Below are 19,052 nucleotides of genomic sequence, written 5' to 3'. Positions count from 1 at the left end.
AATTTTCAGTTTAATCCTCGCTCATATCAAATATAGCCGGCAGATTTCCGGAAAAATAGCCGCGATAGACGCTGGTGGCCTACCATGAATTGAAACAACTAAAGAAATAAGATTGACAGATCGACCACCAGCTTTTTAATAGACCCCTAAACATTTTGGGTTAGATTCGGACTTTCATTTTCATGAGACCCATTTGCTCTGCAAGGAAAAAACCATAATGGAGCTTTTTCAAAATTAGTATTCGATATTAAAACAAGACTCTATTACTCAGGAATTAGGGCATTTAAGTTGGGCACTACTTAGATGCACAGTATTGACCTTAAATTAGTAAAAGTTCATAAAATTTAAAGTTCCATAAATGAGTTCAGAATCCATTTTTTGCGTGATGTAAGTCCACGAAAATGACCTAAAGGCAGAAATGACGTCACGAACACAAATTTTAGCTGCAGAGCAGTAGAAGTCACTGAAGTCATTGAAAAAGTCAATTCCAAGAAGTCAGTGTCAGACGAAACAAAAATCTGTTAGACGGTAAAAAAAACAGGAGCGCAATAATAACCGCCTGGAATTGCTGACGCCGCTATTAATTAAAAAGAAAATATTCAGAAAATTAAATCATATTGTTTGTTTATTGTTTGTAGATTATTTTTTACAATTATTTCAGTATTTATTCGGGACTATTTTGTCTGCTTTTAACCGACTATTTTGTCTGGGACTGTTTTGTCCCGACACGGTAAGAATAGTAAAAGTATTGAGCGTAAATCTAAAACTCACCATCAACAAACACTTCAGCCGTGGACACTGCTTTTCCAACTCCATTCTCAGCTGTGCATGAATAAATTCCCGCATCCTGAGGACCCACATCATTAATAACCAGGTAGTAATTTATCCCGATTCTCCTCTCCGTGATTCTGTGCCCGTCTATTTGGACTATGACCCCGTTCAATGACCAGACCACTTGGGGTGTAGGTTGTCCAGAAATAACGCAATGAAAGTGTAGGGGTTCGTTTTGTTTGATCACGTGACCATCCAGCTTCTTCTCAAATGTTGGCGCAATTTGAGGTGCTGTTAGTTAGAAGAAACAGAAAGAATTGAAAATATTAATTGGTTAAATATAGAAACAGAGAGGACAGAAATTCGAAACGGGTTATGTGATAAATGAAATGATGAGAATGAGCAAAAATTGTCAGAAAAAAGATTAAGAAAACAAAAATTAAAAATTATTGAAGAGAAAACGGATAAATTAGATGACAGTTTGCGGGTTCGAGCTAATGTACACAAAGAAAACAGGCAATGCAGATTAAAATAATCAAGGGAAACAACATTGACTACTCTAATAGTTTTGTAGTTTTCCTTACAATCGAGAGAGGAACTGTTCGGATTGACAAACCCCCTTACCTCACGAACCATATACCATTTAATTTGACGAATTTCGGATTGAATTAATTAATTCAATATTAATATTTTGACGATATTTTGTTCAGGTGATGTTTGAACACTTTGACTATTTCGATCACACCTGTGACAATGAGTTCAGCTGATGAGGTGGCCTTTCCTCTGTCATTCTCAGCCACCACTGCAATTTTCCCACTCATCTCGGGAGTCACACTCTTTATCGAACACTTGTATCTGGAAAGAGTAAAAACAAGTAATTAAATCAAATCAGGAAAAACCTAAACAACAATACCCGAAGTAACCAATAACGACTGAAAAAATTTAAGAAACAAAATTAACGGACAAAATCATAATATAGATTGTTCCTGAATAGATTGAGACATAAGAGTGAAAAGGAAATAAAATTGACTCCACGAAGAAAGTTTTGACCACGTGAAAGTCTATTTCCAAAATTCTTCAATAAAATTACAAAAAAAACACGGCTGAAGTAATTAAAAGAGATTGCATAGAAAAGATTGATCTTCACCTTGGACCCTCCTGACAAACGGAATCACCAACGCTCGGTTTGAATGGTTCATCATTTAAGTACCACGTGACCTTGGGTTCCGGGTGAGCTCTGACAGTTACTTGTAGTTCCAGGGGCTGGCCTTGTTCAATCTCTTGTGTCGTGAGACGTTCGGTGAATATTGGAGCATTCGATGCTGCAATTGGTATAAAAAGATTTAGTCTTTTGAGGCACAAAAACTTATAATTTAATTTTTGATACAGTGCTACAGAACAGTTGCTGACGACAAAGAAGAAAACGGCTGGAGATGAACGTTAGCGCATAGTTCAGCCAAATTTGTGACGTAAAACTTTGCATAAAGTTAGCAAACTTCCAGTCTCCTTACATAAATCATGCAGTCTATCATTTCTGCAAAAATTTCCAGTGGAATCAAAAGCAGGAAATTTGAGGTTAACTATTTTTAAAAAAATATTCATCAGCTAACCTGTTGTGTGGTCATAATTTTGACTTTTGTTGACATATAGAGACCTTAATAAGGGCATGCAATACTAACAGTCATCTATCAGGAGTTGACAAGTGCATTGAGCTCTGCCTGCTGGGTTCTCAGCCACGATTGAGAACTCCCCTTCGTCTGACGGGTTTACCTGCATCAACAAACTGAGATCAAACCGCAGGCCCCAGCCACATTTTTCTCCACAAAAAACACAAGATGGCAGGGCAGAAAAATATAGCTCAAAATTGTTGCATCTCTCGGAGCTGCCTAAGAGGGCAAAATGATGTGCACACTGTTGTTATGAACTTTTTAATTATTAAACCAGTTGGCATAACAATTCAATGATTATATAATTATGATATGAAAAATTATGAAATAAAAAAATCTATCACTGAAGTTACAGATTGTATGTTAAAAAATTACAAAACGCATTCCCTCCTGCTTGTTTCAAATTTGGTAGCTTTAAATGAATTGGAACCAGCAGTGATTTGAACAATGAGATCTACCTGTTTGAGTTGCAAGGTGCATTTGCCATCATCACGTGACACCTGGCATCGCTTCAGATCAACTGGCTCGTCGTCCTTCAGCCAACGCACCTCGGGGTCCGGAACACCTGAAACATGTCAAATGGCAAAATTGCTATCAAATAGTGCGCCTAGAAAAGCGTAGGTCAAATGAGGTTCGCAAAGTTGACTTGTCACTCTTGAATTTTTTAAATAGTCCTTACAGAGAGGCTCTTAGCAATTCTTTGTAGTCTGAATTCAGCAAAATGGATTTTCATAATTCTTCTGAATGATTTTATGTTAACAAGAGGAATCCAGTTACAAAAACTGGTCACGGATTTCCACAATTTAAGTAGGAATTGCGATTTGTTCAGAAACGGAAATCAGGCTCCGAACATTGCCGCCTGCATTCCGCGACTCTTAAAGTTTCTCATTTTGCGGAAACCGGTTACAGATTTTTTTTGAAAAAGCCTAACATTTGAAAACAACGGAGTTCCGCAAACTTCGTGGAAGTTCCAGGTTTTAACATAGCAAAACGGAATTGAGATACAATCTCGGTCGAATTTGACCAAGGTATTTGAGGTCTGCCTTTGCGGTTTAATTATTGTTTCCAAAACAATTTTATTTTTCGATTTTGCCAATTTTTACAATGAATTGGTTCTGATTGTAGCGAGATACTAGTAACAGAGATCCGACCATAGGAAGGGCTAAAGAGATGAAAAATTCGGACCAGAAAAATTTTTCAGAGCTAACTCGATCGAAACATTCGTTTCAAAACTTACTTAAGAACTACTAGCTAGAACAAACAACATTTCTAGCCTGATTTCACTGCGTGAGCAATGAACATTATTATATTATTGATTTGTTGAATTTGCGTTTCAAACTATAGTTTGTATTTGTTACCTTTTCCTGCCATTTTCCGAAGAAAAACCGCAATTTTAAAAACCTCAAAAAAAACCGGAATAAAAAAAAATTCAGCAAACGTTTGGACGCTTCAATTAATTGTGCCTGGTCTCTCAAAACATATCACTCTTGATTTTATTCTGAACTGGTGGAAAAAAACTGTGTCAATATATAGTTCATTCACTCATTACATGAAGTCAGAAGCAAAACATAAACCACCTAATGTCGGAAGAATTGCTCTCGAACGACAAGCGGGTAGAAAAACATTTGACCCCACCAGGATTCGAACCATTGACCTCCCGCTTCATAACCATATGCACTGCCATTTGCCCTTATTTTTGTTATGCTGCAACCGACTATATATTAGCAAGAAGCTTTAATTCAGAGGGAGAGCAACAGAGATCACTCAAAAATGAAAAGCGAAAGCGTGAAAAAGTTACTTGAGACGTCAAAGAATGATCTAGCAGAAAAACGCAAAACGTTCAAGCGAAAAACTTGCAAAAAAGACCAACACATTTACAATAACTGCTAGGATTTCGTTCAAGAGCAATTAAAAATCAAAACCGGTGTAAATTATGTGATTGGACTTTAACAATTTTATCACTTTAAGAGCTACTTCTAGCTCTCATGACAACTTTTTCAGAAACCCTGCTAAGAGTACAGCATTCACAGTACAAAAGTCAACAGCTAAAAGGATACATATGTTATGGGGTATTAAAACTATTGTGCGGCTACAATTCCAAATACCTCCAAATGACAAATCAAACAGCAAAAAAGACACATTTTGCCGTCATGGAAACAGATTTGAAGGAAACGAGACGAAACGTTTTTTTTGAGTTTATGTCATCGCAATATTTCTTCCGCTTTGAGATCTAAAATTAATAGCACTACAAAAGAAACGCAGAGACACACTGACTATATGAGAGCTTTACTTTGCCTCTGACAATTTTCACTGAAAACATTTGAACTATTTGGAATTTTTAACAACTGATTGAAAAAAAACTCGGCGGTAAAAAACTGTTCAGTAGTAATAGAGCAAAAAAAATCTAGTCATAAAATATTTCATCATTAAGATCATTGGTTGCAAGCATATAAGATTTATTGCTGTGCGTGAGTTTTATTGGACAAGCGAGAGCAACCAAACATTGGCAACTTATCCATTTTTCATGAAGAAAACATTTCTCGAACCAGAAAACAGATAGCCCAAAAAATGCTTAATTTTTGTTGTCATCAGTAAAAACTTTGTCTTCAAAATCAATTTCATGGTTTAGAATTTAGACCATTCAACTTGATAAAACTCCGAGCCTCGAGAAACCGTCCTTGATACCTAATAGCGAAATTTCGCTCCCAAAAAATGGACAATTGGGGGCAAATTCACAATTCACTTATTTTTGAGTTTTCGGTGCTTAGGCATTTTTAGAGCTTTGAACTTTGCTTAGGCTGATTAGCTTGGGACGGACTAGCGCTCAAAACTCTAACCAATTGAAAGGTGGTTTAAAGGCCCTCAGAGATCTATAGGAGCGGCCCGGTGTCCCTGCACTGCTCTTATCAACTGTTGGAAATTCTAGTTGAAAACATAGCCGTCAAAATGACGGAAAAAATCCGACGTTGACGCGCTAGACGCACATCCGGATTGTTCTAATTCAATGTGCAGCTTCAGTTAGATTCTAAGCCTATACTTAATTCAGCTTCTAAACTGAAGGACATTAAGCTTAATTCTAACATCTAAGCTAGCAATCGCTCTAATGAACTTTGACAACCAAGTTCAAAAAGTCTTAATGACCGGGCTTTATCAGTTTATCCCGTTTCTGTTGATTTTGCTCTTTTTACAATGACCGTATTCATTAGATTACGTAATTCAATGCTGAACAAATTTGAAATCCACTCAGTTCAAAACAGTAAGTGAAGTCAATCAGAAGTCAATTGTGAATATTGTGACTTATTTCACAAAAAACGTGATCAAAAGTTAAAGTTATTGGACGTGATCAAATAGTAAAGTCAAAGTGGTAAGGTTATGGCATTACTCCTTAATAACTTATCAAGCAACAATGTACAATTATGGATCAAAAACAAAATAATTTGTCCATGTAGCAACTATGAACTACTTGGCTTTTCTTAGGTAAAGTTTGCTAGGACTTCAAATTAACAATCAAATGAATTGAACGCCTACTTTATACATTGCTGATTTTATCAAATATAGTCAAACTAAAACAAAAAAAGTATCAGATTTCTGGCGCTACCAATTAATCTTTCGGTCAACCTCTCAACTCAAGAAATTGGAATTTTTGAAAGTTTGATGTCCCTCACTTCGAATTCTTAAAGAATTTACCCCAAATTGACAACGAAGAAACTTACCCCATGATAAGTACTAACTCCCTACGAAGTTTGATCTTGCTGAGGTAAAAACTGAGAATAACTAAATTATCAACACCTAAACTCCCCCAGAAAATTATATTGCACCTCCTCAGCTTCAAAGTTATTCCCTTTTGGGACATATGTATCCGGTTCGTCAAATGGCGTTCAATTGCAGGCCATCAGTCTTACTAACATCTTGTAATTTCGGTTTCGAATTTCAAGTTCAATCACTTTCAATTGCGACACTTTGCGATAAAACTAGGATTTTACCAATTCTACAATCCTTCCTTGTATAATATTATATCTTTGTGTTTACTTCATTGCAATATTTTCTCCACTATGGGATTTAAATTTAGTACCACAAAAGCAACGCAGAAACACACTGACTATTTGAGAGTTGCACTTCACCTTTGACGTTTTTCACTGAAAACAATTAGATTAATTGGAATTTTTAGCAACTGATTGAAAAGAATCGGCGGTAAAATACTGTTCAGTGGTATTCGAGCAAATAAAATCTATTTATTAAATACTTCAAAAATAAGATCATTGACTGCAGGCACGTAAAAATTATTGCGGTGCGTACGTTTTACTTGACAAGCAAGAGCTCCCAAACATTGAAAACCCATCTCTTTTATTTGGGAACAACAGTTCTCAAACGAGAAAATAGATAGCCAAAATCAAAATCGCCTATTTTTTCTTGTCATCAATAGAAACTTTGTGTTCAGCATAAATTTCATTGGTTATAATTTAGAGCATTCAACATTATAAGACTGTGAGCTTCTAGAAACCGTCTTTGATATCTAAAAGAAAAATTTTCTTCAAAAAATCGACCCAAACTGCTGATAAATTCACAATTCAATTATTTTTGAGTTTTGGTGTATAAAAAATGCGTATTTATCAAAACGTCATGCACACAAAATTAGAGCACCTCTGATCCTACCAAAGTGAAGGTAAACAATGAAAAATTTCGTAAATTATTTTACGAACGATGAAACTATACCGTCCTAGCGATTTAATTGCGCCGTATCTTTTTATATAAGCATAATAAAAAAGAGGGAAAAAAACAAAAAATCTCTGTCTATTGCTCTTTTTACTTACCAGAAATCAAATTTATCAGCAAAAGAACGCATGACAAAAGGTTTGAAAGGACCAACGCAAACCTAAAAATTAGTGCAAATTCAACTTGAGATCCATAAGTAATACAGCTTGAGCCTGGACATGGGAATTGTGCTCAAACAAGGTCTTGACGAAATTTGTCAACAGTTCCCAATCTTCTAGCAAATCATTAATATTTTTTTTAGAAATTAATATCTGTTGTGAAAATCTTAAAGACTGCTCCAAAAAAATTCTGTCATCTGAAAAAAAAATGCTCTCATTGGCTGGGAAAAGGCTTGCGTAGCACACTGTTCAACTATAATCTAGAGAAATGATGTAACCTTATCTGACCTTTAACTATGATTTCCAGAGTGACATCCTGTCCCACTTTGACAACCGGTGGTTGCAACAGTTCACTGATGAATGCAGGTGCCTCCATATTTGAGGATTCAATGAGAAGGGTGCTCGTTTTGGTGATGACATCCTCTGTACTTTTGAACACATTCTTGCTGCTAAAAATAGATTTTTGTTTTGAAAAATGCCCACCAAGTATTGTTATGAAAAGGTTAGATGGTTAACTCAGATGGAGAAACATATGCTGTTTTATTCCAACAAATTCAACTAAAAGTTCTATAACAATTGGTATTAGCACAATCAAAAGTTAATTTTAGTTCAAACTAATCAAAAATTTATCAAATCGGTGCTTTTGAAAGAGGGAACAGACTTTAAAAATTAATACATGTGTTTACGTTATGCACTCAGTGAACGCGCACAAAGTTAGAAAAAAATTGTTCCAAAATAATGAAATGAATTCCAAAACATTTCAAGTTAACACTCTTTTTTGTCTAGACGTTTCTAGAGTATTGCGCACTAAATTTTTTTGCTGAATGAACTTCAGCCTGCAATTTGCGAAAACTTTGTCCGAAAAAAAACAAACAAAAGAAAAACAAAAGAAGGGTAGAAGTTTATGATTATTAATAAGAAAACCTAATTGTTTTGAAGTTAGTAATGGAAACAACTCTGCAATCTCTTACCTTCCGTATTTGTTGGCGACTGTAAAAATGATAACAGAAATGAACACCTTATTAATATCGACAGATACAAGGTTAGAACAGCATACTTTATCACATGCGAAGCTGAAGTTTTTGTTAATACTATTAAGATAACGGAACGAAAAAAAATGTGCAAGTGAAAATGATACATAAGCAAGCAGTGGACGCTGGAATTGAAAAATTGTAACTAATATTTTTCCATTTTTCAAATAACATTTATACAAAATTTGGATCAATTTTGTATGAGCCCAGCTGTTGCTATATTGCAGAAAAAGTGGACATGCCCACCAAAAATCAATACACCAAAAGAAGCCGCTGTGGCCTAATGCTACTATAAAAAGATTACTCCAAAATGAATTTCATAATTTGTGTTTAGTCTTTTGGGGCAGCGTTACGTATTTAATATACATATATGATTCTTAGTAATCATACTAGGTCATATAAGATTTGTATCATTTCTTAGTAGCAATACAAAGATCATATATGATTTCTTGGAAACCATACAGGAATCATACAAAAATTGAAAGCCAATAAACTGAATAGTTTTCATTTTCGGTACAAATAGAAGAAATTTCATGGAAATAATACAAGGTCAAATATGGTGTATAAAGCATTGACAGATTCCAATAATTCACGTATAATGCGGTCAGAGGGCAATTAAATTCATATATCGTATTTGCAGACCTCATTTGACTATTGGGGCGCAGTAAAACAAAAACTTTGGATTTTATGCGTATTTAACAAAAGATTTAAAGCTAGAAGCAAAACTGTATCTTCGCTTGTTTCTAATAAATGAGAATTTATAGGTGTAAACTGGCGTCAGATAATATGTACCCTTTAGTCATATAGAAAAATTTGTTCTTGCATGTAGCGTTCAACTTTGCAATAATTATTGCACTACAGGGGCTTTTATTGGATCACAATGGGATGCCGGGGAATCACATATCTGATAACTCACTGAAAAAATGAAACTTGAAAGGAAAAAAGAAGTTTGGCTCTTGGTAATCATACTAGGATCAGAAATGATTTCTTTGTTTTCATACTAGGATCGTATTAAGTATGGACAGTGTGAAGTTATACACAATTCCTGTACGAAATCAACAAAAACTCAACCCGGGCAACTACGTATTGTATTATTAAAAAAAGATTCATGATGATCAGTGCTAGCTGCATCAATTTTGAAAACTGTACTTCAAGTGGCACTGAAATAGTGAACATATGTGAAAAACAAGAGGGCCATGTTTTTATGCTGTTTAATCTTCAAATGTCATCAACATTTCACTTAACGAAAAAAAATCGTTCGTGTAATTAGCTAATCTAAGTAGAACTTCACGCATTGAAACTTTTGTTACATATCACAATAAATATTACTGTGTATCTTTGGAAATTGTAAATAGCTGATACATACAAGTCTCAACGATTTTGAATGATTGACTTTTGCATGAAGTACTTAGCATTTTACTATGTTTTTTTAAATACAATAGAACTCGGAAAATGTTCAAAATGTACAAAGAAAACTATCACGAAACTTTTGAATGCTTAAAATTTCGAAGCCTTGCGAATTCATCAAGAAGTCTTACTTATACTATGATGATTTATATTTTTCTATATTTTGGTCACACGTGAGCTTAAGAATGTATGAGGAAAAATTGCAAAAAAATTTAGGCATCACTTTTTGTTTTGCAGCGGATATGGACCTAAATAGTGTGCAAAACTTAATGATAATAAGAAATGCTTTCAATTAACAAAGTAATGGCAAAATGTCAAAAGCTACACATGCTCACTACAAAAGATGATTTGAATTTTAATCTAAGAACTTCTCAGCAATTACCTTTACCGCAACATTTACCCATACTCGGCTTAAAAAAACAGTTGGTACAAGAACTGATTACCCATATATTTTGCCATGGAAGTTTGAATAGGATACGTTCAATATAGAAAAAGCGATCTATGTGTGTTTAAACTGCGGTACAGAGATTGTTGAAAAACTCCATTTTAAAAATTCTAGAAATTTTACGGGAGAGATCATTACAGACCGTCTCCTGTTCCAAAATTACTTCTCTAAAATTTCAATATATTTGATCCGATTGTAAGCAAATTTCGTTTTATTTTGCTGCAATAATAAATAGAAAAGCATATGAAAACCGAAGTCTTCTACGTGCATCTGTCCGAGTGGTCTTAACAAGAAAGAATACCACAAGAAATCAGTATACTCGTCTCACGCACTTTGAAAGCGAAATCCGAGAAATATACGATTAAGACACTGACCAAATTTGCAAAAATGAAAATTTGAACCAGGAGTCGATCCGCAATAATAATAATATTTCGAAACGCATTCTCCAATATGAGCTATGCTTTAAATAACTTTGAAGAAATTGACATCTAATTAAAAAAAATAGCAAACATGCATCATTTATGTTTTCACTGCAAGTTAGATTGCCAAAGCGAGCTTTTGGAAGATTTAGCGCTTCTGGAACTTCGAGTCATTTTATTCTTGTTATCTTCTTGGTAAGTCGAGAAGTTCATTGATTTGGATGTTGGAAATGTTCCAAATTGATCATCGGCTAGCTGGATGTTCTTTTCAAAGTTGGCAACTAATTGTTTCACGGATTCAGTTTCATCACAAATTGGAATTTCCTTATAAGGCAAGGACAAATTAGATTTGGATAAAGTCGTTTCGCCAATCAGAAGTTCTCGTCGGTACAGCTTCGTTGCACTAGATGCGTGTTGTCTTGTCAGGCGATTCTGATTGGATGACGATGTTTGGCTGCTAGTCGCGTTGTTGATGTCCACCAATGATGTTGAAGATACGCGTGACGCAACTGTCAATCCCAGACTACGACTACTATTGCTTGGTTTTATGTCCATTTTCGCAGTTTTTAAAGCGGCCATTCGTTCGTGGAGTGCTGTCGTCGATCGTGATTTTAGGTTATCATTCGGCTTTCTGCTTCGTCGGCTAGGACCCTTCGGTGGTTTTTCGGCTATGATCCCAGAACCCGAGTTATTCGTGCATATGATATGCATCGGAGGCAACGAGCAAAGATGACCATAACTCAAATTATGCTGGAAGCTCATGAATGATTCATTCTGCTTATCGATACCAATTCGCTCTTCAAACTCGGTCACGACACATGACCTCGGCATTACGTCACTACGTGACGGAACATCATTGGACGTCGAAGACGAATCAGTTGTCAAATTGTCAGCATGTTGCGTAATCGACTGCGAGGTTGCGTAATCACTATGGGACGTTACGCTCTTTGTTACATCATTTTTGCTAAATTGTGAGTAAGCACTCTCACTACAACTACCACTCGATTCAAAGTTTTTAGTCTGGATTCTAATTTGAGAGGTGAATTTTGATTGGTTGGGTTGATTTTGGGGTAAGTTTTGGGTTGCAGAAATACCTTCGTGAATGGGTAGGAACACTTCTACGTTTTCATACATGTCAAGAAGTGTGCTTGAGGAGTTAGCGCCTTTGAGAAGAGAGGCATTATTAGCCGAAGAGGAGACGAGGTCTGTCTCGTCGGCTAATTGGTCTGAGAGACTGTCTTCTGTTAAGAGATCAGGTCAAACTAATACTTGAGGAATGTGTTTGTGTGTGATATATATGCAATTTCATCACTACAACATGCAAAAGTATGCTATCATTGGGGATTTTTGTGTACAATAATAGGTTAATTTACAATGGACTATCTCGTAAAATGTAGGATTGTGTTTTTACTCAGTTTTGGTGATTCAAAGATCCTTTATCTTAAAGCTTAAAATTTTAAGTCACGAAAATTAATCATCTGAGAGCTACCAAAAAGGTTTAAATTTCAGTTTCATAACCGATTCATTTTATGATTCACATCATCGTGCACTATGAATTAATCTCCTCCCCCAATGCATTTTCAAATTCTCTGCTTTTTACACCATCATATGCAGTGTAGTCCGTAAGTAGTACTGGCCAACAATCAACAACGTAAAAGTTATGTACCCACTGAAATGGGCCCAAAAGAAAAGATCCCAAACTCCTAAAACCCATCATCGATTGAATAAAAGTACCGCAAAAGCCAAACTAACTTGAAAAAAAAAATAATGGAAACTGAACCATAAATGCTTGTAAACTCATTTAAATAAACAATCGATGTTGCATAATTGGACTTCAATCCTCGTAAATTTCTCAAGTAGGCAATTACATTTAACAGATTTAAACATTAATATAATTCAAGGTGAACTTTCAGACCTTGAATGTGACAGAATGCTGACGTTGTTACAGTTCCTGCTCCGTTTGATACCTCAACGCAATATTGGCCCTCATCCTCGGCCGCCACATTCGTTATTACCACTTTCAAAGAATCCTGCCCATCGTCGATGAGCTGAAATAGTTTGAAACGACAGTTTATGAAGCGTAAACAAACTGAATCAGAAAGACACTTGGCTATCATTTGAAAGCTTTACAAAGTAGAAACTTTTTGCAAAGTAATTTTTGAATTAAGTTTTGCTGAAAAGATGAATTTGAACAAAATGAAAGGTTTTTCCCGTATCATTTAACTACAAGTAAGATCTGGCGTAGTTGGGTTTCCAAAACAATTGTGTAACTGATGTAAATACATAAACCGACTGCTATCGGATGAATTGCTCTCGAACAATAGGCCGGAGGGGTTGTAGCTTAGAAATTTTTAATGGGTCAAAAACCAACCCCGCAGTGCTTCCAACTTGTTCCCTCCAAGTAGGCAGTCTACCATAGTAACCCCTCAGCTACAATGGCTTCGATTTCTAAACAATCGCTTTCAGCAAAGAACTTTAATTCAGATCGAGAGCAACTTAGATAACACAAAAATGAAGAACAGAAATGCAACAATGTCACTCAAGAAATCAGAGAGTGTTCACGAACAAATACGCAAAAATGCTCAAAAAAGCAATGTTTACAATATTTGCCTCAAACTTCGAGAGCAATTATAAATCAGATTTTTCACTACGAAATTTACATGAACAAGACTTTTCTGTGAAAAAGCAACTAAAAGAAAAATTAAATTTTTGTCAATTCGAGAAAATTCATATCCTAAGCTCCCTCTTAACTTTACTTTGGAAAAGCTACGGAAAAACATTCTGATTAAATCACCAAATTAGCACCAAAAATTATGTTATTACTCAATTGAACTTCTTTTTACAATTATTTTCAAGAGCAACAACAAAAATGATATCAACTTCTGTCTTTCTAATTGGCATCGTGAACTATTCAACTGATCGTAGATGCTTGAAAATTCCATATACCAGACATATCGTAAAAAACAGATTGAAAAAGATACATAAATTAGCTGAAAAAAGATATCACCGCCATCTAAATAGCACAAATTGAATTCAATGGGGTGTATCATTGAGGAAATTGCAGGTTGCAAAAAGTTTTGACAAGAGAAAGGATCGATCCCCAGCTCTCCGCCAGAATATACGGAGGAATTAACCACTCGGCCCAAGGCACTTGTGCTTAATTATTTTATAACAGAATTGGTTATAGCAACACACATAAAAATAATTTCTCAACAAGCGAACTTAGGACACGCAAAAAGCTAGAAATCAAGCAGGAAAATTTAGTGAAAATGTCAAGAAAGAAGTCGAAAATCTTCTAGATCAAATGTCTAACGCGAAAAAAGAGTGAGCTGAAAAACAAAAAAACAGCAAGAAAAATTCAGACCTACGGTACAAAAAATTCATTGAAAAAAACAAAAACCTAGATCTAGAATCGACTATGAAGGGATTAGGAAAACCATTGAAAAAACGATAAAAAATCCAAAAAGTTAAAATCAAGGTGAATTTGCTATTTGTGAACGAAAAACCAATAGCAAGAAATATCATCCCTTAAAACGTTTGACTTGAAAAGTCATGAAAATGTGCCAAAAAGATCTAAAAAAATAACTGAAAAACTCCTGGAATGCCTCGAAGTGAAATTTAATTACCAACCAAACACTGTCTAAACTAATTTAAAATAAAATTGTTCCGACCAACTTGTGGGGGAGGAACTATATACTCAAATGGGTTATTTTTGTTCAGACAATTTTGGCCGATTGATATATTCATCGTAGAGAGTTGGGACTGGTATCCTTAGAAAGCGCCTCCAGCGTATAATATGGAATTAAAAAGATTTTTTCAATTTTCGTTTTTTACAGGGAATTATGGAGGTTTTAACTTTTGAGAAAAGTAGAGTGATTTCCGTTGTTTTTATTCACATTTTTTTGTCATTTTTGACAAAATTATTTTCAATTTTGCTGAAACTTGTTTATCAAAAAAGTTAGATTGAATTTGACCCTATCCTCGTATGCCATAGTAAACTAGAAATAAAACACACCTTTTTGTTCCAAACCACACTTTAGTGTCGAGGGATGAATATATACTCAAATGGGTTTTTTTGTTCATTGAATTTTGGCTGATCGATTTATTCATCGTAGAGAGTTGGAGAGTTGTGAGTGATATCATTAAAAAGCACGTACATCGTAGAATATGTAATTGAAAAGATTTCTACGAACTTCTTTTAATGGGATTTATCGAGGTTTAAAGTTTTATGAATATTCGACAGTTTTTATTCCAATTTTCAGTAATTTTGATAAAAAAACTTGGAACAATTTTGCTACTATAACTTAAATTAGGTTAACGTTTTAAACGGTAGAGGGTTATTGTAACCATAAGAAAGCTGCTGAGATGATTGATTGGAGTTTTTTGGCTAAAAATATTGACAAAAATTTCCAAAATTATGACTTTTTTTCATCAAAAGTTGCACAAAATACGATCTCTTGTTTCACTTTGTTTAAGTTTGCCGAAAATAGAGAACTAGAAATTGCTGACATAATCTCATTATACACCGAAAAAAGGCTAGTTGAAACTAGGCGCCCTATAAAAGTCTTCTGAAATGTTGCCGTTTTCTTCAAATTTAACTCAATAATTATTCAAAATTCATCATTGCTTTTTTATTATTTGAAGTCTTTCACTCCACAATTGATCTAATTCGCAAACACTGGAACAATTGAACGGTTTGTTGAGAGCGCGGCAAAATCTGGGATAAGTTTGATATTATCATGAAATATTACAATCATAAACCTTTTAATTTTTATATTGGTGCTAAATTTTTTCAAAAGTTTTTGCTTTCGTTTTTTTATGCTAACTACTGACAAAATTTTTTATCCGCCGCTATATTGATGACAACTCTTATTTAGGTAAACATGAGGCCAAATGTAGATAGAGAATGTTTTCAGAAAACTTTGTGGCTTTTTGTGGCTTTGAGCAAGAGTTTTAGTTACCTTTAACTGATTTCTTGTATTTTGCCTTTAATTTTTATCCTTTTTGCAGTCTCATTGCTAAGTCTATCCATTCAGAAATCAAAATGGCCTCTTTAAGAGGTGTAAATGAACCTGGAAAGTGCATTAGGCTGTTAGCTAAGGTCTCATATGTCCTTAAATGTGTTTCTGGAAATTTCAACGAAACTTCAGTGATTTTTTTAAATTGTCAATTTTTTAAAAATCTTTGATGTCAACATTTAGCTTATTCTCAGTAAAAACAGCTCAAACTTTCGTTCAAATAAGATTCAAGGTTCTATTTTTTTACAATCGGCTTCTAGGTTTTGGTACGACGAGTATTCATACAAAATTTTGTGATTTTTGTGCATAATTGCCCATTTTTACTGTTGTTGTTGTTTCATTTGTATATTGCGACAATACTAAAGAATCTAACTGAAAAAGCTCTAACAGTTTTGGAACTAATAACATTTAATATTTTCATAACATATGGATTTAAGCATTGCAACACCGTTCTCTTTAAGAATTTGGCAGAGATTTGTATGTTCGCACTGTATTTGTTGTTAACTTTTGTAGTCATATGCCAAATTTTTGGAAATTAATTTTCTCAGTGGCCCATGGTATAGACATAGATGAACTTAATAGCTGAAACCAGTATTTAGCTAACGATTTTATTGACTTTCAAAATGAAATTAATACAAAAAAAGAAAATTTTTGTCCCGGTTTGCATTTTTTTGGTAATTTACAATAACTCAAAATTTTTGTCTGTTCGTTGAACGTTTTGACTGTTGTCTTCAGGGCTCAGAAAATTTCTTTTTCAGAAGAATTTTGTGATTTTTGGATACTTTTCAATATTTGCGGTTCTTTTTGCTGCCATTTTGAGATAGTCGCTTTACAATAAATACTTTCTGATGTTCGAAACAGACGCAAATGAAGATTTAATTTTCTTTCGTTTAATATTGTATAAATTTAATGGCTTCAACACTGAGTTTTTGTAAAGTTGTTTGAAGTTTTTTTAGTTCAGCTTGTAACCGATGTTTTATAGTCTTATGACTTAGTCTCACTGATAACAAGCGCAATTAGGTTTCGAAGAAGTTGCAAGAAAATCTACTCTTTTAGTAGAAAGTTTGTGTTGGCTATAAATTTTGAAGTCATTTGTTTTTTTAACAAAACAATGGAAATTTGAGATTTGCCAATTTCAATTCTGTTAACTTGTAGCTTAGCATCTCTTTAGACAAGTCACACCCCTTATCTATTGAAGAAAAATTTAATCTTCATAACGGTTTTAATAATATATTCGTGAGTTTTGCACGTCGCCAATTTTTGCATGTTTAAGTTTTTTTAAAAGTATCACAACAATGAGCGGTCTTCTGGTTATTTGAAAAAAAAGACCCAAATTTTTTAATGTTGGGACAAAGTTTTCGTGCAAGTTTTTTAGTGCAAATTTCTTCCTGCAAATTTTTTCTTATTGCTAGTAGTCGTTCTTATTGTAGTCGTATGACATATCCTGGATAATGACAGGTTGCCATCGCGCTCTATGGATGTATAAAAGAATCTCTCAATGATTTCAATTGATGCCTCATAAGCAACATTTAAAAAAATAATTAACTGATATTTTTAATTATTTGATTTTTATCGCCTTTTATTCTTGTATTCATATTATGGCATTATAGGTCTCATCAGACCTCTTAAGTAGTTTGTTTTAATCATTTAGTAGTTTGTTGAACGATATGTTTAAATGTTGAATTTTTCTCTTCAATCTCTTCCTCATTTGGTAGACAATTAAGTGAAAAATGTAGATGAGCGGGGTCGGAACTTTATGTGCTAATGCACATTACCAAGCCTCCTTGTTCATTATATCACTCAATATGAAACAGCAAACGAAGTGAAAAATTTAGAATTAGATTCGAAAAGCAAAATATGAAATTAATTTCATAAAAACTTTTCAAAAATTTTTTCATAGACAATGGAAACCAGGTTTTCCAACATAGTTAGCTAAATTTTGCCGATCGTTGATCATATGAAAGAAAAAACAACAACCATCAATATATCGAAAAAAGAGAGAAACCTAGCAAATAAAAACATTTGAGTACAAAATCTAAAAATCTGTTATTTGTTTAGTTTCTATGTAATCATTGAGCCCACAGAAGACACCCCTAAAATGCTTCAAACGAGAGCAAACACTAGAACTATAAAAAACGGACAATTTTTCTGTTTATTTTCTGAAAATCTTGCTCAGCGAAACTTTTTCACACCTACTTTTCTCGCTCTCCCTCAAAAAGCGGCATGATCAAAAAATCTTTATCTCCTCTGTGCTCTTCAATTTGTTCAACTTTTTGACCTAAACAGTTAGTTTTCATGTTCTGAATTGAGTTCTACATCTTGTTTTAATTACACTCCAAAGATACTGATAAAAGAGACGCTCCAACAATGCTCCTCTTCGAGTCGCAAAAAAGACAAGCGCCCGAATAAACTCGAATTTCATTGAATTGTAACAAGCCAAGATCACCGCAATAGCTCAGTTTACAGCTTCGCAGCTATTAAAAGAGAATTGCTCTATTTCGTTTAAGTTGTGACTACTTGCTCTTCGTGGCATAAACTTTTTTCGAGGTAATACGAACCATTTGATTGTTTTCGTTTACGGAAAGTTGGAACTTGCTGTGCGAAACGCACAGACAAGTGAAAATCTGTCTTTCATCAAACCTAGAAATTGGTACATGTGTATATTTGTCATCTCCGAGAGCTTGAGCTTTTACTAGCGTCCACGCAAAATTTGTCAAATATTTCTCTACCAATCAAAACCCGAAGGCAGGATAGTACCTTTACACGTGTATTGTTGACAGGAACCAACTGGTCGTCCTTGTATAGATTAATGTTGCACCCGGGTGGAGCAGAGGCATTGCCAATCTTGCACTGCATCACAGCTTCTGGCTCTCCCAGTTTTGTTTTCACGCTCGTCAGAGGTTGGATTAGAATGGGCTTCTTCTCCCGAGCTGAAAATAATCTCAATGTTTTAATAAAGTGGCAGAATTGGTTATGTGTGTGTAGATATTTTTCCTCCCGTAATGAGCCGAACTTTATCAAGATCATAGATAATACTTTTCAGATAAGTACTTGAACATAACTCTTCTCGCCACCAGACGAAAGAATTGATAAGTAACCACTCACAAATTCATGGATTTCCTTTGGAGATACTTGCACTTCTCTTTAAAAATCGCAGACACTTTTTTTGCAATATCGACGTTTCGTAATTTTAATTTTGATCAGGGTTGCTATCACCATAGAGAATTAAATAACCTCCTCCTAAAATTCGAGTTGTTGCGTTACCTTGAGAGGGCGCTAACAAGCATGTGGTAAATTTTTAAACCAACTATCATTGCGTTAACAACAGGTGCAAGACTTACGCCACACTGCAGCTGATTACACTATCTTTTTCTGCGACACTATTTTCGACACTCTTAAAATTGCAGCAGAGGCAAGAAAAGG

At 34.5% G+C, this 19,052-nt stretch overlaps 1 protein-coding gene across 9 annotated transcripts in view; it reads right to left on the bottom strand.

Moving 5' to 3' along the window:
* LOC142345665 (muscle M-line assembly protein unc-89-like) overlaps positions 1 to 19,052 on the bottom strand; it is a 249,231-nt gene that overhangs the window by 70,066 nt on the left and 160,113 nt on the right. For 7 of the 9 annotated variants that reach the window (XM_075397869.1, XM_075397874.1, XM_075397871.1 and 4 more), the window contains 10 exons: positions 18,387 to 18,559; positions 12,527 to 12,659; positions 11,706 to 11,852; positions 8,281 to 8,299; positions 7,598 to 7,758; positions 2,897 to 3,003; positions 2,451 to 2,541; positions 1,919 to 2,093; positions 1,517 to 1,626; positions 772 to 1,062 (listed from right to left, as the gene is read on the bottom strand). In XM_075397869.1, the coding sequence (XP_075253984.1) occupies positions 772 to 1,062; positions 1,517 to 1,626; positions 1,919 to 2,093; positions 2,451 to 2,541; positions 2,897 to 3,003; positions 7,598 to 7,758; positions 8,281 to 8,299; positions 11,706 to 11,852; positions 12,527 to 12,659; positions 18,387 to 18,559 (1,407 nt within the window). The remainder of the gene's footprint in view (positions 1 to 771; positions 1,063 to 1,516; positions 1,627 to 1,918; positions 2,094 to 2,450; positions 2,542 to 2,896; positions 3,004 to 7,597; positions 7,759 to 8,280; positions 8,300 to 11,705; positions 11,853 to 12,526; positions 12,660 to 18,386; positions 18,560 to 19,052) is intronic. The other 2 variants (XM_075397876.1, XM_075397873.1) reach the window with 2 other exon arrangements.

This window comes from Convolutriloba macropyga, chromosome 9 (assembly GCF_964194025.1).
Source record: "Convolutriloba macropyga chromosome 9, txConMacr16.3, whole genome shotgun sequence".
Taxonomy (NCBI): domain Eukaryota; kingdom Metazoa; phylum Xenacoelomorpha; order Acoela; family Convolutidae; genus Convolutriloba; species Convolutriloba macropyga.
The sequence above is the reverse complement of the archived record's forward strand: the minus strand, read 5'-3'. Positions and strand labels throughout refer to the sequence as shown.